Genomic DNA, 16,026 nt, shown 5'->3' with positions numbered 1-16,026 from the left:
CTCTCTAGTGTTGGTGCCACAATAAAATGTACCCACCTTCTGTAAAGTGGTTGGTGATAGGAAGAGCATCCAGTTGTAGAAGCCAAGACAAAAATGAACAGGTAAGACATGATCCCTGACCTGTTGAGAGGGAAGGCAGTAATTCTAAATACGAGCTCACTTGAACCAAGATGACTTACCCAATCCATACCAGCATAGAAAAGCAGATGTAAAGGACATTGCACAATGTAGTCCAGGGTCCTTTACATTTTTGATACCAGAGTTGATATGGTCATGGTTGAAATGTCTTTGATCATAAGTCTTCTTGACCAAGGTTGACCTGGGGCTAAACAATAATGCTTTAAAATCCTGAAGCTTCGAGTATGACTAAAGACATCATTGACTAAAGGCATCATTGACTAAAGGCATCAATGACTATAGACACCATTGACTATAGACACCAATGACTATAGACACCAATGACTATAGACACCAATGACTATAGACACCAATGACTATAGACACCAATGACTATAGACACCAATGACTATAGACACCAATGACTATAGACACCAATGACTATAGACACCAATGACTATAGACACCAATGACTATAGACACCAATGACTAAAGGCATCAATGACTAAAGGCATCAATGACTAAAGGCATCAATGACTAAAGACATCAATGACTAAAGACATCAATGACTAAAGACATCAATGACTAAAGACATCAATGACTAAAGACATCAATGACTAAAGACATCAATGACTAAAGACATCAATGACTAAAGACATCAATGACTAAAGACATCAATGACTAAAGACATCAATGACTAAAGACATCAATGACTAAAGACATCAATGACTAAAGACATCAATGACTAAAGACATCAATGACTAAAGACATCAATGACTAAAGACATCAATGACTAAAGACATCAATGACTAAAGACATCAATGACTAAAGACATCAATGACTAAAGACATCAATGACTAAAGACATCAATGACTAAAGACATCAATGACTAAAGACATCAATGACTAAAGACATCAATTTCCAATGACAAACTGAAAACTTGTCTATAACAAATATAAACTTCAGTCTTGCCTTCCACCTCTCTGTCTCTCATATATCAGTTGGTTTGGATCCTGTCAATTGTGGTTATTAATTTGATAGCTTCCAGCCTGTAATTGGCTAGTGGTTTACAATGTAGGAATGCTACAAAAATTAATAATTCAATATTCCCATTCTATCATCCAATCACAAAATTAAAAACAATTGTTTAACAATATCAGGTACTCCACAATTCCAATCTCAGTGATAGCATTCATCATGCGTGTTGTGCAGTAAAGAAATATAATAAAAGATGATGAATGAATTGTCATCATCCATTCAGCTTCTTTTATTGGGTGGGGTGGAGGGTGGGGGTACTAAATTTGTTCTGATTAAATCTAGAAATTCATACTTTCATTTTAGTGTTTGCTCATTATCTTGCTTTCAAAAGTCATCTAATATCTACACTATATACCATCTTTATGGCCATCACATCAATCTTAGCTAATTCTAAATATTGAGGATGTCAAGCAGCACAAATCAAACGAAAAGAAAATTCTAATTCAAAATATGAGAAATTTGTTTCTTAGTCTAAAACCTTTTATATTGGTTGCCCTTATAAGGAATAAAAGATATTTAAATGATGAAGGAGGCTTCATTTCGTTTTGGACTTCTGACTGATAATGTCATCATTCATGTTTGCACAGAAGGAAATCAATTTATTTTTTTTTAAATCACATCAACGATCAGCTTTAGTCTCTTCTCAAAATGCTATTTAAACATGAACCAATGAGCGAGAATCTCCATTCAGTCACTCAACCTGCTAGAAATACTAGCCAAATCACCCTCAAATCACACCCCGTCATTTTTCAAAAAGGACACATGAACTATGAAAGGACTCACCAAAGCCTTATAAATGAATTTGGTAGGCAGAAACTGAAAGGTGGTGGTGAGCTGGCAGAAACGTCAGCACGCCGGGCGAAATGCTTAGCGGTATTTCGTCTGCCGTTACGTTTAGAGTTCAAATTCCGCTGAGGTTGACTTTGCCTTTCATCCTTTCGGGGTCGATAAATTAAGTACCAGTTACGCACTGGGGTCAATGTAATCAACTTAATCCCTTTGTCTGTCCTTGTTTGTCCCCTCTATGTTTAGTCCCTTGTGGGCAATAGAGAAATAAGAAACTGAAAGAAGCCCATCAAGAGTGCATTACATACACAGTGTGTGTGTGTGTGTGTGTGTGTGTGTGTGTGTGTGTGTGTGTGTGTGTGTGTGTGCAGACATTTGCTTCCTTGTCTGCATATTGCAAAGTAATTGTGAACATGCATCACCATTATACAAACAACGTCATCTGCTTCTAATCTTCTATAGAAAAGAAATATCTGGCCTTGGAGAACTATTACCTTGCTTGGAAACAGGTGATGGTTGACAACAGGAAGGGCATGATAATGATAATAAGCCTTTTAATCATGTTCCAAACATACAGCTTTATAATAAACTAAGTTACTTCATTAAATCCTTCCAAATTTTGTATGAAAATCGAAACAAGAATTAAATGGTTATGAATTAAATTTGAAACTACAAATATAAAAATATCATTTATTCCTGTTCTACAATTTATCTCAATTTTGGGATTTGCGAAATTAGTTTATCACCGCCTATAAGTTCATTAGTCAAACAGATAAAGTGGAGATTAAAATTATAACAAATTAAAATGTAGAAATATAATGCTTTAAAGTTTAGCAAATGGTCTATAGTATAGACAAGTTAATTAGTAGTTGTATAAACAAGGGTACCCACTGTATGTGAAATTGCACCTATATAATCATCATCAAAGTGAAACAGTAAATCAATAAATATCAGAACCATTGCAATAGTCAGAGACAACTAGCAGGCCTTTATCCAAGCAGACTCAAAGAATGATTTCAGTAGAGAAATCTCAGAGCTGACTCATTGGCATTATGCCATTTGTAATTTATGCATCACAGACTAAATAAATATTCAATATTTTTTTTTTTTATTTCATCTAAGAATTTATACAATCCATTTATACGACACATAGTTGCAGACACGAATTGAATAATTAAGAAGCTTGTTTTGCAACCATGTAGCTTCAGGTTCGGTTTCAATGTAAGGTACCTCAGGCAAGAGTTTTCTACTATAGCCCCGGGTCAACCAAAGTTGTGAGTGAATTTGGCAGACAGAAACTAACAGAAGTCCATTGTGTGTGAGTGAAAGTGAATGTGTGTGAGAGAGAGAGAGAGAGAAAGAAAGAGAGAGAGAGAGAGAGAGTAAGAAAGAGAGAGAGAGAGAGAGAGTAAGAAAGAGAGAGAGAGAGAGAGAGTAAGAAAGAGAGAGAGAGAGAGAGAGTAAGAAAGAGTGAGTGAGTGAGTGAGTGAGTGAGTGAGTGAGTGAGTGAGTGAGTGAGTGAGTGAGTGAGTGAGTGAGTGAGTGAGTGAGTGAGTGAGTGAGTGAGTGAGTGAGTGAGTGAGTGAGTGAGTGAGTGAGTGAGTGAGTGAGTGAGTGAGTGAGTGAGTGAGTGAGTGAGTGAGTGAGTGAGTGAGTGTGTGTGTGTGTGTGTGTGTGTGTGTGTGTGTGTGTGTGTGTGTGTGTGTGTGTGTGTGTGTGTGTGTGTGTGTGTGTGTGTGTGTGTGTGTGTGTGTGTGTGTGTGTGTGTGTGTGTGTGTGTGTGTGTGTGTGTGTGTGTGTGTGTGTGTGTGTGTGTGTGTGTGTGTGTGTGTGTGTGTGTGTGTGTGTGTGTGTGTGTGTGTGTGTGTGTGTGTGTGTGTGTGTGTGTGTGTGTGTGTGTGTGTGTGTGTGTGTGTGTGTGTGTGTGTGTGTGTGTGTGTGTGTGTGTGTGTGTGTGTATACCCTTGTGTTGACGTCATGTGATAATTGTAAATGAGCATCACTGTCATACAAGCTATGTTGATTGTTTCCATGAAATAGCTGTTTGGCCAGGAAGACATATTACCCTACTTGAAAAACAGGTGCGGGTTGGCAACAGGAAGGCCACCCAACCATGGAAAATCTACCTCAGTGAATTCCACCGACCCATGCAAGAATAGAAAAATAGACATCGGATGATAATGCATGCGTGTATAAACACATACATATGCACACATTTGTGTATGTGTTGGCTGTTGCCAGTAGGTGGCCGTTACCAGTAGGTGGCCATTGCCAGTACCGCCTGACTGGCCCTTGTGCCGGTGGCATGTAAAAGCACCCACTACACTCTTGGAATGGTTGGCGTGAGGAAGGGCGTCCAGCTGTAGAAACTCTGCCAGATCAGATTGGAGCCTGGTGTAGTTATCTGGTTCACCAGTCCTCAGTTAAATCGTCCAACCCATGCTAGCATGGACATTAAATGATGATGATGATGATGATGATATATATATATATATATATATATATATATATATATATACACACACACACACACACACACACACACACACACACACACACACACACACACACACACACACACACACACACACACACACACACACACACACACACATATAATCGCATACTGGCAATGGCTACATGAATGGAGTATAGACTTTCCATCATCAATAACACTGAAGCCCCTCTTAGCTTCTTTTATCATTCTGATCACAGACACCCCTTACGAATTAACCTATTAACTCACCAGTTTCTGGAGCTATTTCTAAACCATGAGGACTGTTACGAAAATAGTTATTGATTAACCCATAGGTCAGCCCTGATTAAACAGACTAATGATCAAAGAAATTCCAGCCTTAACAACCATGACTTTTTGTGTATCTAAGTTTTATTTCTTTTTAGTCAAGAAGACAAGCAGAGTCCATGACACTTTACAGATTGGTGAAAGAGAAGGAGATATTCTTAAACCAGAGATCTGACCTGAATGCTTGCAATAGAGTGGACGCTACTAAAGGCATCAAAGACGTCAGATGGTGAAGTTAATCCGTTCACCCTTGGTTCTACAATATAAACTTGCCCTTTTGCAGTAATTTAAATTAAAACTTTCCCCTTAAAATTTGATGTTGACTTATGTTCCAAACACTAGCCTGATAATGACAAAATTATTTTACTCGATTCTTATTTTCAAAATTAGTTGAAACAAAAGCGCCGTATTTCAACAAAAATATGGTAACAAAGTGGTTAAAGTGGATGACAGATTAAGTCTGCCACCCAAGTGGATTTCAGAACATTGGTCATAGAACAATCCTGGTTGATTAGAGTATAAATTTAATTTAGTCAGTCAGGGACTGTATCTATTTTAACTGCTTTGATACCAACCTGCTTCAGACTGCTCCAGGTTCTACTATACTAATTTCTTGTTTTAAAGTGATCTAAATTAAATTACGGAGATGTACTTGCATAGCAAGTGACCTGATCTGAGATCGTGTGCTGGAACGAAAACAATTGCAGCATGGAAGGTGTTTATAAGCCATTTAAAATAACACATAAAGACAGTTAGATTCACTTCAACATTTAAATTTAATTTGTCTTTCATTAAAATTTCATGTTAATTTGTGTCCCCCAAAAAGTTTAATAATGATCATCATTATCATTTAATGTCTGTTGTCCATGCTGGCATGGGTTGTTATTATATTAAATCCATTATTTAAAAAATTAATTGGAACAAAGGCCATGTATTTCAAAACGAATATGGTAATTCTAAGGAGAAAACAGTTTAAGAGTGGATTATGTCAGCAGATGGAGATAATCATTCAAGCATTTGTTTTTATTGGAATAATTGAATGATGATGATCTGTTTCTATTAGGCAAAATGATCCATCATTTAGTTCTTTGAGAGGAATTATGTAAAAATCAAATTCAATAATTGTAAAATCTGAATATTCATAACTTGAGTACTATTGATGGCCTAATGCTTTGATTGTGAGTAGAGGGAAGATAGATTCATCTAATAAATACAGGAGTTTTAAGGATGGTAGCACAAAAGGAAAATGATTCTGAGAAAATAACTGTTCAAATTGTTTCAATTTTTTTGTCTTTCAGTGGTTATAAATAAAGAAAATTTATAGGTTATTAGCATTATTGTAATTATGTATTATTAATGTTAAAATAATAGTAAGAATAAACATGGAATGCAAAGTGCCAAGAAAACCATGAGGCATTCTGTCAAACTGTTGAATTTGCCCATTTACTGCCAATCTAAAATTACATTATTTAACATAGATTTCCCTTTTAAAGCAGTGTGATTTAAAGAAAGTTAACTGCTATTTCTAGCAACTAGAGCTATAATATCAAGGCTTTCTCATTGACTCGCAAAAATAGTATGGATGTACAACCAGACAGAAAAGTAAAAAGTCTGATTTTAAATGCTTTTAATCTGATGTTATTTATTCTCCCAGTGTTGTAAGAACCATTCTACTATGAAATGGCAACAACAGCATAGTTAGAACATGAGAAGTAAAAGTAAAATGACCAAGAATGTTGTTATAACAATACATGTCATTATTACATGTTACTGCATGATGAGATAACCAATTTATGTAAGCTTAGAAAACCTCGAAGAATTAACAGTATTAGATACTTCCTGTCAGAAAGTAGTCGTATATATTAATAGTTAAGAATTTTTCTAAGTGTTTTTGTGTTTGTGAATCCAAGAACTGGGCAAGTATTTGTTAGTCATTAGTATAAAATGACAAAAACACTTATAAAAGAAAAAACAAAGAGAAACTTATTTTAAATTTAAAATTCCTCTAAACAGATTGACAAGGAACAAGAAAAACCATTTTACATCACTTTCAAACCTGCAATTATAGAAGGAAGAAAGAAAAAAACATCTGCAAGAAAAAGAATTGTTCCATTATTTCTATTTTTTTTATATTAGCTTCAGTCATTGGACTTCTGTCAAGGGTTTACTCTATCATATTGACCTCAGCACCTATTTTATCAATCTCCATTTGTCAAAGCACTAGGCAGGTTCATAAACAGTTGTAAACAGAGACATGGATAGTTTGACAGGAGCTAGCAAGTCAAAGACTGCCCCGTCGTCTCGTACTTGGTGTGACATAATTTCTACAGCTGGAGGCCCCTCCTAATACCAACCCCTTTACAGAGTGAACTAAATGTTTTTTTTTTCTTTTATGTAGCACCAGCAGCAGTGAGGTTACCAAGTAACCTGCAAGACCTTTCAAATATATACACACACACACACATACATAACTACAAACACATCCCTTTTTTGAATTACAGGATAGTCACACAGTGTCATGCTGATTCTGTCCAAGAATTACCTTAAGGGAATACATGACTGTGAAACACTCAACCAATCACATGCTAATCTATTGAGCACACTCAATTGATCAAACACCTGAATCCTCCCTGTCAAAACCAATAGAGATCCATGTGTGTGTATGTGTGTACGCGCACACTTTGATGAATTCAGCAGAGAAGCTTGCAATAACCGATTAGCCCTCTGCAGGATGCAAAGCTTCTCTGATGTTTATTTCACCAAGAGTGGGTGTATTATTTTGAATTTAGCTCAATAACTGCCAAAACGACTGGATGGTTTCATAAATATTTAATCCTCTTTACAAAGGAAGAGTAATTAAGATACTCATTTCATCAGACATGGCTAATGAGTATCTAATTGTTTTCCCCATTGTAAGGAGGATTAATTATTTATGAAACCACCAGGTAATTTTGGTAGTTATGGAACTAAATTAAAAAATTTCTATACACATATACACACACACACAAACACATATATATATATATATATATATAGGGAGAATTCACAAAAAAAACAAAAGACGAAGACAGGTGGTGTAGACAACAAACAGATGTATTAGTACAACACTCAGGAAGTGAAAAGTCTTTAACGTTTTAAGCCTACACTCTTCCACAGAAAGAAACAAGGAGAGAAAAAAAGAATGTGTAGTGGCTAGCAATCTATCATGGCAAATGCCGGACATATATATATATATATGTTATCGTTATGTTAAACTGTAATATGTCCAAATTTTGTCAAATACGTTTTTTTCAATATTCCTTTTTTGTTTGCAATAGCCAGTTCTTTTGGTCAAGTTATCCTATCTCCAGCTGTTTCAGATGCCAAGATATCAAAAATTGTCAAAGTGTACAACGATTTTGCTATAGAATGGTGAAACTATTTTTTCATTTTCTGAAAAAACAACATTAACGATTTATATTTTACTTGTATGTCAAGACACTGCGGCCACGAAGAATTTTTAGTCAAATGAATCAACCCTAGTACTCAATTCTTTTTTGAAGCTTGGTTATCATTCTATCGGTCTCTTTTGGCAAAGCGCTAAGTTACAGTGACAAACACACCAACACCAATTATCAAGCAGTAGTGGGGGACAAACCCAAAGACACACACACGACAGGTTTCGTTTAGTTTCCATCTACTAAATCCACTCACAGGACATTGGTCAACTCAAGGTTATAGTAGAAGACACTTGCCCATGGTGCCATGCAGTGGGACTGAACCTGGAACTATGTGGTTAGAAAGCAAGTTTCTTACCACACAGCACCTGTATATATCTCTCTCTCTCCATATATATAAATATATATATATATTCGCACACACATATACATACACACAGCTACACCTGCACATATATACATCCATAAATATATATAGTCTTACACACACACACATCCTCTGACCAAATTCCATTCAGACAGTATTGGTTACCTGCCAAACAGTGAGATCAAATAAGAACTGCATGATTGCAAAACAAATTCCTGGACCATACAAGCATGTGTATATCTTCATTCATATTTATTCTGCCAGCTTTAAAAAAAAAAAAAAAAAAAAAAAAAAAAATCAATCTAAAGACAGGTTCTATTAAGTTCCATTTGCTTTGCAGTCTTCAGTTCATTTTGGTATGAGATCTTACTGACATTTGGAAGTGGTCATTTTTTTGACATGAATCCAACTGAAGAATTATCAGGATGTTTGATGACATTTGCCATCTTTTAACACAGAAACACATTTAGCTAAACTTTCTCCACCCAATAAAATGTATCTGCTATCCATCCGGTGATCTACCTCTCCAAAATAAAAACACTTTGGTCAGAGTCAAAAACGAAAATTAAAATCAAAGTAACTTTAATAATGACGAGCATAAATTGACATACAGAATTGAGTCAGCTATGTCAATTTATGCCTCAGATCGTCAAAAGGTGCAATTTGTGCACAAAGCTGTGAAATTATTAAAATTATTTAAAACAAGCAAATCATCATTTAACATTTAGTTTTCCACGCGTGCCTGGGTCAGTCAGAGATCGTTGGGGCAGATTTTCTACAGATGAATACTTTTCCTGTTGCAACCCTCACCCGTTTTCAAGTAAAGTGATGTTTCCCCACGGGTAGGCAAATTTTCACCGAAGATTGGGAAAAAAATGAAAATGTTTAGTATTAAGGTGAAGCTCATATTACAACTAACGCACGATGTCAAGACAAGGAGACACAAACACACACCACACTTATATACATATATTTAAATACACACATATGTACACATAGGACAAACATCTTTCAGTTTTAGACAATGAAATTCACTCACCAGCCATTAAAAGAAAAAAAAAACTTGAATAAAATTATAAAGGAAATTTTAAGAATCATTTGAGAGAAAAGAGACTATCTTCAACGTAGGTAATTTGAGCTGGAGGATATAATTTCAAAACTACATATCCGAGTCAAATTCCCCATCAGAGAAACATAAGTGTCGCATAAAGTCTACTTAAAGGAACCAGATGCAAAAAATACTATAAAGATATGTCTGCTGAGTAGACCGACAGCATTCTCCAGTCACTATCCCCTCCCATATAACGTAATGGTTGAGCAAGAATTATGTCAGTCGCCTGTACGTAGAATGTTCAGAGATGAAGAAAAAAAACGTGTGTATGTAACAACCTCTGAATGTACACTTACATATAGTTGTACTGATGGTGCTCTTCAAACTTTATGAAAGAAAGAAAATTTCTTTTTTCGGGACCCCCCACCATCTTCAGTAAAATCGCTTTTGAACATAGAACTTCATATCCAGTATAAAGAGAAAGAGCCTAGTGAAAGGGGTTTTTCTTTCCCTTTTTTTGTAACAATAAGTGATGAGAAGACATTATCATCATGCTATTGTCAGAAGTAAAAAAAAAAAGACAATCTTTGAGACACTCCAAAATAAAAGGATATAAATTCTCAGAAGGAACAACTCAGGACTTGGCGTCACGGTATTGAATATCCCCGAATCTCCACCTAACCCTGCCTCCCTCCCTCCCGCCCACCCTCGCACATTCACGTACACTGCTATAGATTCCATTTCGATTTGAAGAGTACACAATATCTATTAAAGGGAAGTCGTATCTGAAATGAAATAATGTCATGTCATACCGACCTAGACTCAAAATATGAGACCGGGAAGAGGAGAAAGGGTAGGAGTAGGGGGTAGGGTAGTCGGACATGTGATGCGAACGGGGGGAAGGGAGGGGGAAATGAGGAAGAGGTGGGGCGGACTCGATATTATAATGTAGCTGAGAACTTCCTTCATAAAGGGAAATATGACAAAGCAAGAAAAAGAGCCCCCCCCCCCTCTCTTTTCTAGTCGTGAAACCTAGAGAAGTCAATAGAGGGGGTCGGTCGTTCTGACTTAAAACCAAGGATAAAAGATAAAATAATAAAATGAGAAATAAAAATATGCCAAGGTTAGTGTGACAAAAAAATGTCAAAATGGAAAAAAGACCATTAAAGAATTTCCAAGAGGATTTGAAAACAAAAAAAAATACTTATTGTAATAACTTTAAAGACAATAAAAACAATACAGGTTGTTTGTTTAGCCACAGATCAATCATAATCGAGAAAACCCATAAAAAAAAAATCTATTCCAACCATCAGGTATTTCATTCAGTGATTTATCAAGGACTAGATTGTTTAATGTCCTTCCCTTTTTGCTTTTAAAAGGCGGTGTTGTTCGTTATACTTTTGACATTTGGCTGCCATTTCTAACAGGTCAAGTGATCACATGCCGGCTTCCTTGTCTCTTTTTCTTACACAGGTTATTGTTTAGCCCCTGGTCAGCTCTGATTCAGCAAACCTATGATATAAAACGTTCCGACGGTGACCATTCCATCATTTCTTTGAATATATCTACGATTGTATTGTCCAATGTATCCTTCACTTTTAAAGAAGACGGTTAAAGGACTGATCGGGAGATTTTTTTTCTTCTTTGCACGCCGAACAACCATGTAATAACTACCCTGTTGGTCTCAAACAGGTTTTGCCGAGAAGCAACAATAGAAAATTTGGTTTGACATGTAAAGTAGGTAGGTTGTGAATGACTAATGAAATAAAATTATCGATAGAAGGCACCTACAATCAAATTAAATTCCAACCATGACTCACTCGCTCTTACCTTTTTTTTTTTTTTTTTCAATTTAATCCTTATATAGGTGGGGATTTGATTTCTACTTTTAACAGGTTTGAGCGACCAAATAGAGTTTGGGAAATGGTTCGTTTAACATAAGGTGTCTAGGTCAACTTCTGAACGAGCAAACAAATGACCAAAGATGTTCCAGTTGTGATCATCCCGTTTTTTTTTTCTTTCTTTTAGGCAGTGTATCTTCTTTAAAGCAGATTATGGTTTGAACGAGAATTTAGAGACGAGCTCTCTTGTTGGCACATTCGGCTTTAGTTCTTATTGGTGAACAGAACAAGAAAAATGTGTATGGATAGAGATAAAAATAGATTCTGTAAAAGCAACGAACAACAAAAATGAAACTTTGTCATTCATTCCTTTTCGCAAAATGTATTAAAGGCGAAAAGGAAGTAAAATCGCTTAACTGAAGATAGAAAGTGACTCTAAAATTCGTGAATCGGCATATTACAAATTAATGGGAAATAGTGGTGGCGATTTAGTAGCGGACAACTATAGCATTGGTAAAGAATGGCATCAGTTCCTGTTCTGCAATCAAAATCATGTAGAATGAAAGAGGAATATCTCTGTCCAACCTTATTTCATTAACCATAGAAATACATATACATATATATATATATATATATATATATATATATATATATTGATATTAATATCTTCCAGATATTGCAACTAATTTAATTATTAAATAAGTCCCGTGATCTTTAATTAAAAAGCCGAAAGTATTGTATATGTTAATTAATAAAACAAAAGCACTTTAAACAACAATAGATATTTTGTATATTTCTGTATTTATTCCATGAATTTTCAAGGGTTTTGATTTTATAATAAATATTATCGTAAGACTTCAATTAAAAATATAACATTTATTCTAAGATATTGTAAAACATGAAAATTTAACAACACCGGCGAAGCAGGTGACGTCGTCTTGTTATTAAAAAGATTTACACTGGGAAAATATTTTAGAGTTACAATAGACTGACTGAGCTAGAAAATTACGTGACATTCATGCATTTCTTTATGTTTTAAATGATACTATATTAATGATTTTTACTATAGGTAAAAAGCGATAAATTTTCAAGCGAAGGTATGTAGTCGTCTTGATCATCTGATCGATGGCCAGAAACGTCTGGACATGTAAAGCCGGTTTACCGCACCCACACACAACATATATATATACATATATATATATATATATATATATATATACACACACACACACACACACATACTCTCACATACATACATGTACACATATATATACACACAAACACATATATATTTAGAGAAAGAAAGAGACACACACATACACATGTATACAGACACATTTAGAGAGAGAAAGAGACACACATACAAATGTATACACACACACACACATATTTAGAGAGAGAAAGAGACACACATACATGTATACGCACACACACACACATATATATATATATCTACCTACAGAAAAAGAAAGAGGTGAGTGAGGGAAATAGATAAGAAGAGATAAGATAAAGATAAATAGGAAAAGGTAGTAGGATAACGGAAAGGTGCCGGTTGGGTGGGGGTGGGGTAATTTTTCTACCAAGGTAAAAGGCACATTTTTCTCCGAAAGATAAGATTTAAACACGCACGCACACACAGTAGAATTTGAACATATTGACAAGTGTAATTGGTTAATGACAAACAATAATTAATGCGGTGACTGAACAACGTCCATGCATTGAACATGTGTGCTGTTAGAACTACCATTTTCAGCAGCAGCTCGAAAGAACCTTCGCGTTTTCGATTCTTAACTAATGAGCTAAGACACGAGGTTAGTGTGTATGTAAGGGGTGGGTTGATAAGAACAATAAGATGTCGATAACGATGAAACAGCTCAAATTTAAGTTAAAAACATGTCATTTTTATCACTTATTAAAGAGATCGAGGAAGAAAACGAGGGTAAAAAAGAGGGAGATATAAAGAAACAGAGAAAGGGAAAGAGATAAAGAGGAAAATGGAAATTGGAAAAGAGGAAGGGAAACAGAGAAAGGTTGAGAGAAAGATTTCTCACTGAGAAGCAGCCGTAGAAATTGTGTGTAGTAGTAACTTGCAAGGTCTAGGGCAGCATTATAAATGATGATGATAGCGACTGACAACGGTCTACCATAACCTCTGCCACCGCTACCACACAGCAGTCTCTCCCTCATTTACACACACAGGTTTTACTGATAAAACAGTCATGCTGAATCATTGTGACTTAAAAAGAAAAAAAATACAAGATATAGTAATAATTTAGAAGAAGAAAAAACTATACAAAGAATTAATGTTTTGAATGTGTCATTTCCTTGAAATAAAATGAAAGGTAAAAATTGACACTAAAAAAAAAAATTAAAAACAAGATTAAAAATTCGGATAAGATACCCCGACTGTACTGTTTTATTTTAGATCAGTACACGAAATATGTACATTGTAGAGAAAATGTAGCATGAATAAAATTAGCCGGTTATAACCCTGGACAAAGAATGGGAAAGGAGGAATACAACATGAAAATCCCGAGAAGATGCGAAGGTTCAAGAAGCTAGATAGTTTCCTCTTCTTCGGCAACATCATTGTAACTTAATTTTTAAAAGGTGAAACATGCGATAATAAATCGAAATGTTGTTGAAATGGCAGGTCGTTTACATTTCACGTTACAGGAATAAAATTTAGAGAAAAATTTTATAATAGCGAGATTAGGAGGAACCCCAACTATATTGGAAAGAAAAGATGCTAAAATGATTGCGGAAGCAAACAAACAATTGAATGAATGAATTAATATTCTCCTTATAAGAATAGAAACATTAAACGATTTCCTATTAATTCAGCACCGATCCATTCATAGGTAAAATGCTAATATTTATTAATTTATGAAATTTTATAGATACGTTTCTCTATGTGAATGGATATTGGATAGGATTGGGAAGTTACGGGCTTACCTTGCTTAATTGATACAATTTTGCCAGTATGGGAAGTAAAGGTGACTTGTGGATGGCTGTCTTCGATTGTAAATAGTTCATCTTTTGTGATGGTTCTGTTACGTGCCTTCATTGTGCCAGTGTGTCCGACAGCGGTTAAGTAGCAACCGTCAATATCTTTCAGAGCTAGACCAGAGATTATACCCGACTTGAGCTCAACTGTATATAAAGTTTCTTCCGACAACTCTTCGACCAGATGGCCATCACGGTGTAAATACCGATTATCACAAGTGACCAGTGCATATTTTCCATCGATAAATTTCAAAATGATCAAACAATCTTGGCCCCATGGAATCACCTCGGTAAATTGAATTTCGCCCTCCTCGGCTGCTAGACGGGCATAAACTTTCCTATTTACGTTTTTAAGGTTAACTTGTGGATGAATTGCTAATTGTAAGGTCCACCATTCTGTGGCTGTGGGCTGCTTGGCATGTCCAACAACATTGTTATCGGTTCCTCCCACATAAAAACCATGTGCTACGTTTCGAATCGCCCACTGGCCCTTATCATTATATTCAATAGCAAACTTTTCCGAAAGGCCTGGCTCTTCGCTCTCTCCGCTAATATTTCCATATTTATCTGAAGCCAGGTATCGACCTAAGTGACTCCGAATGTAGACTACTTCTTCTCTCGGGTCTTGCTCCAATGTCCATGCTTGTCTTTTCTTTAAACCCGTTCCAGAAGCATTTATCTTATAACCGAATGTCTCAGCTGTTAAGTATTTTTGCTCTGAATTAATAAATCCAACTTTCCACTGAAGGCCCGTCAAGTTATTCCTGTGTCCGTTTAATCCGTTTTCTGACATAGTGGAAACCTCTTGATTAATTTAAGTTCGTTCGTTTTGACGGTCGAAAAAAATCCCAGTTTGTATGCGGCTTTGCTAGAGTGCTACACTTGTCTCTCTCCTCGGTAGCTCTAGCAGGAGATAGAAGGTGCTCACAACTAAAAAGACAAAGGGAGGGAAGGAGAGAGGAGAGGTGAGATCAGTTAGAAAGACGAAGTAATTTTGATGAAGTGTCGGTGGCTTGCGCCTACCGTTCCTTTCTAAATAGAGAGGGGGAGTTAGAGAGGAGGAAAGAGAGAGAGAGGTGGCCAGGAAGCCGGCTGCCTAAAGCAGAACTACCGCTCCAAGAGACCAGATGACACGAACAGCACTGATATGATTGGCCGCTTCTTACACGTTTTTCCTGGCCGCCATCAGTTGACACTATTCACTATCTTTTGTTCTTAACGGAAGAAAAAGAAAGAGATAAAAAAAGAACAGCAAACAAGGTAGAAGAAAAAGATAATAAGAAAGAAGAGACTAGTTTAATGGAAAAGATGAATGAGAGACGGTGAGAAAGATTTGAATTATTAATGATCTGGCTTTGATAATTTTGCAGTCTGACTCACTGTAGCGAGTAGTGCTGCAAGTTATCGGAAGGAAAAAATGTTTTGCTAACTAAACAGCCCGAATAAAGAACTTCAATTTTATTCCTCTAGTTTTTCTTTGTGTAGACTAAATATTTATCTATCTTTCTATACATGTATCAAGTATGAAACTACATTATTTCTCCTATCATATGGATGTCAACAATACAGTTTCTCGTCTC

The 16,026-nt window shown here is 35.8% G+C and overlaps 1 protein-coding gene across 1 annotated transcript in view; it reads right to left on the bottom strand.

Annotated features, from left to right (window-relative positions):
* The window catches only part of LOC128248115 (protein singed-like), a 62,969-nt gene extending 47,407 nt beyond the window's left edge, over positions 1-15,562 (bottom strand). The window contains exon 1 of the mRNA XM_089354323.1: positions 14,396-15,562. Coding sequence (XP_089210449.1) covers positions 14,396-15,239 — 844 coding nt within the window. The 5' untranslated portion in view covers positions 15,240-15,562. The remainder of the gene's footprint in view (positions 1-14,395) is intronic.
* Between the last annotated feature and the right edge of the window lie 464 nt (positions 15,563-16,026).

This window comes from Octopus bimaculoides, chromosome 6, assembly GCF_046866305.1.
Source record: "Octopus bimaculoides isolate indiv1 chromosome 6, ASM4686630v1, whole genome shotgun sequence".
Classification (NCBI taxonomy): Eukaryota; Metazoa; Mollusca; class Cephalopoda; order Octopoda; family Octopodidae; genus Octopus; species Octopus bimaculoides.
The sequence above is the reverse complement of the archived record's forward strand: the minus strand, read 5'-3'. Positions and strand labels throughout refer to the sequence as shown.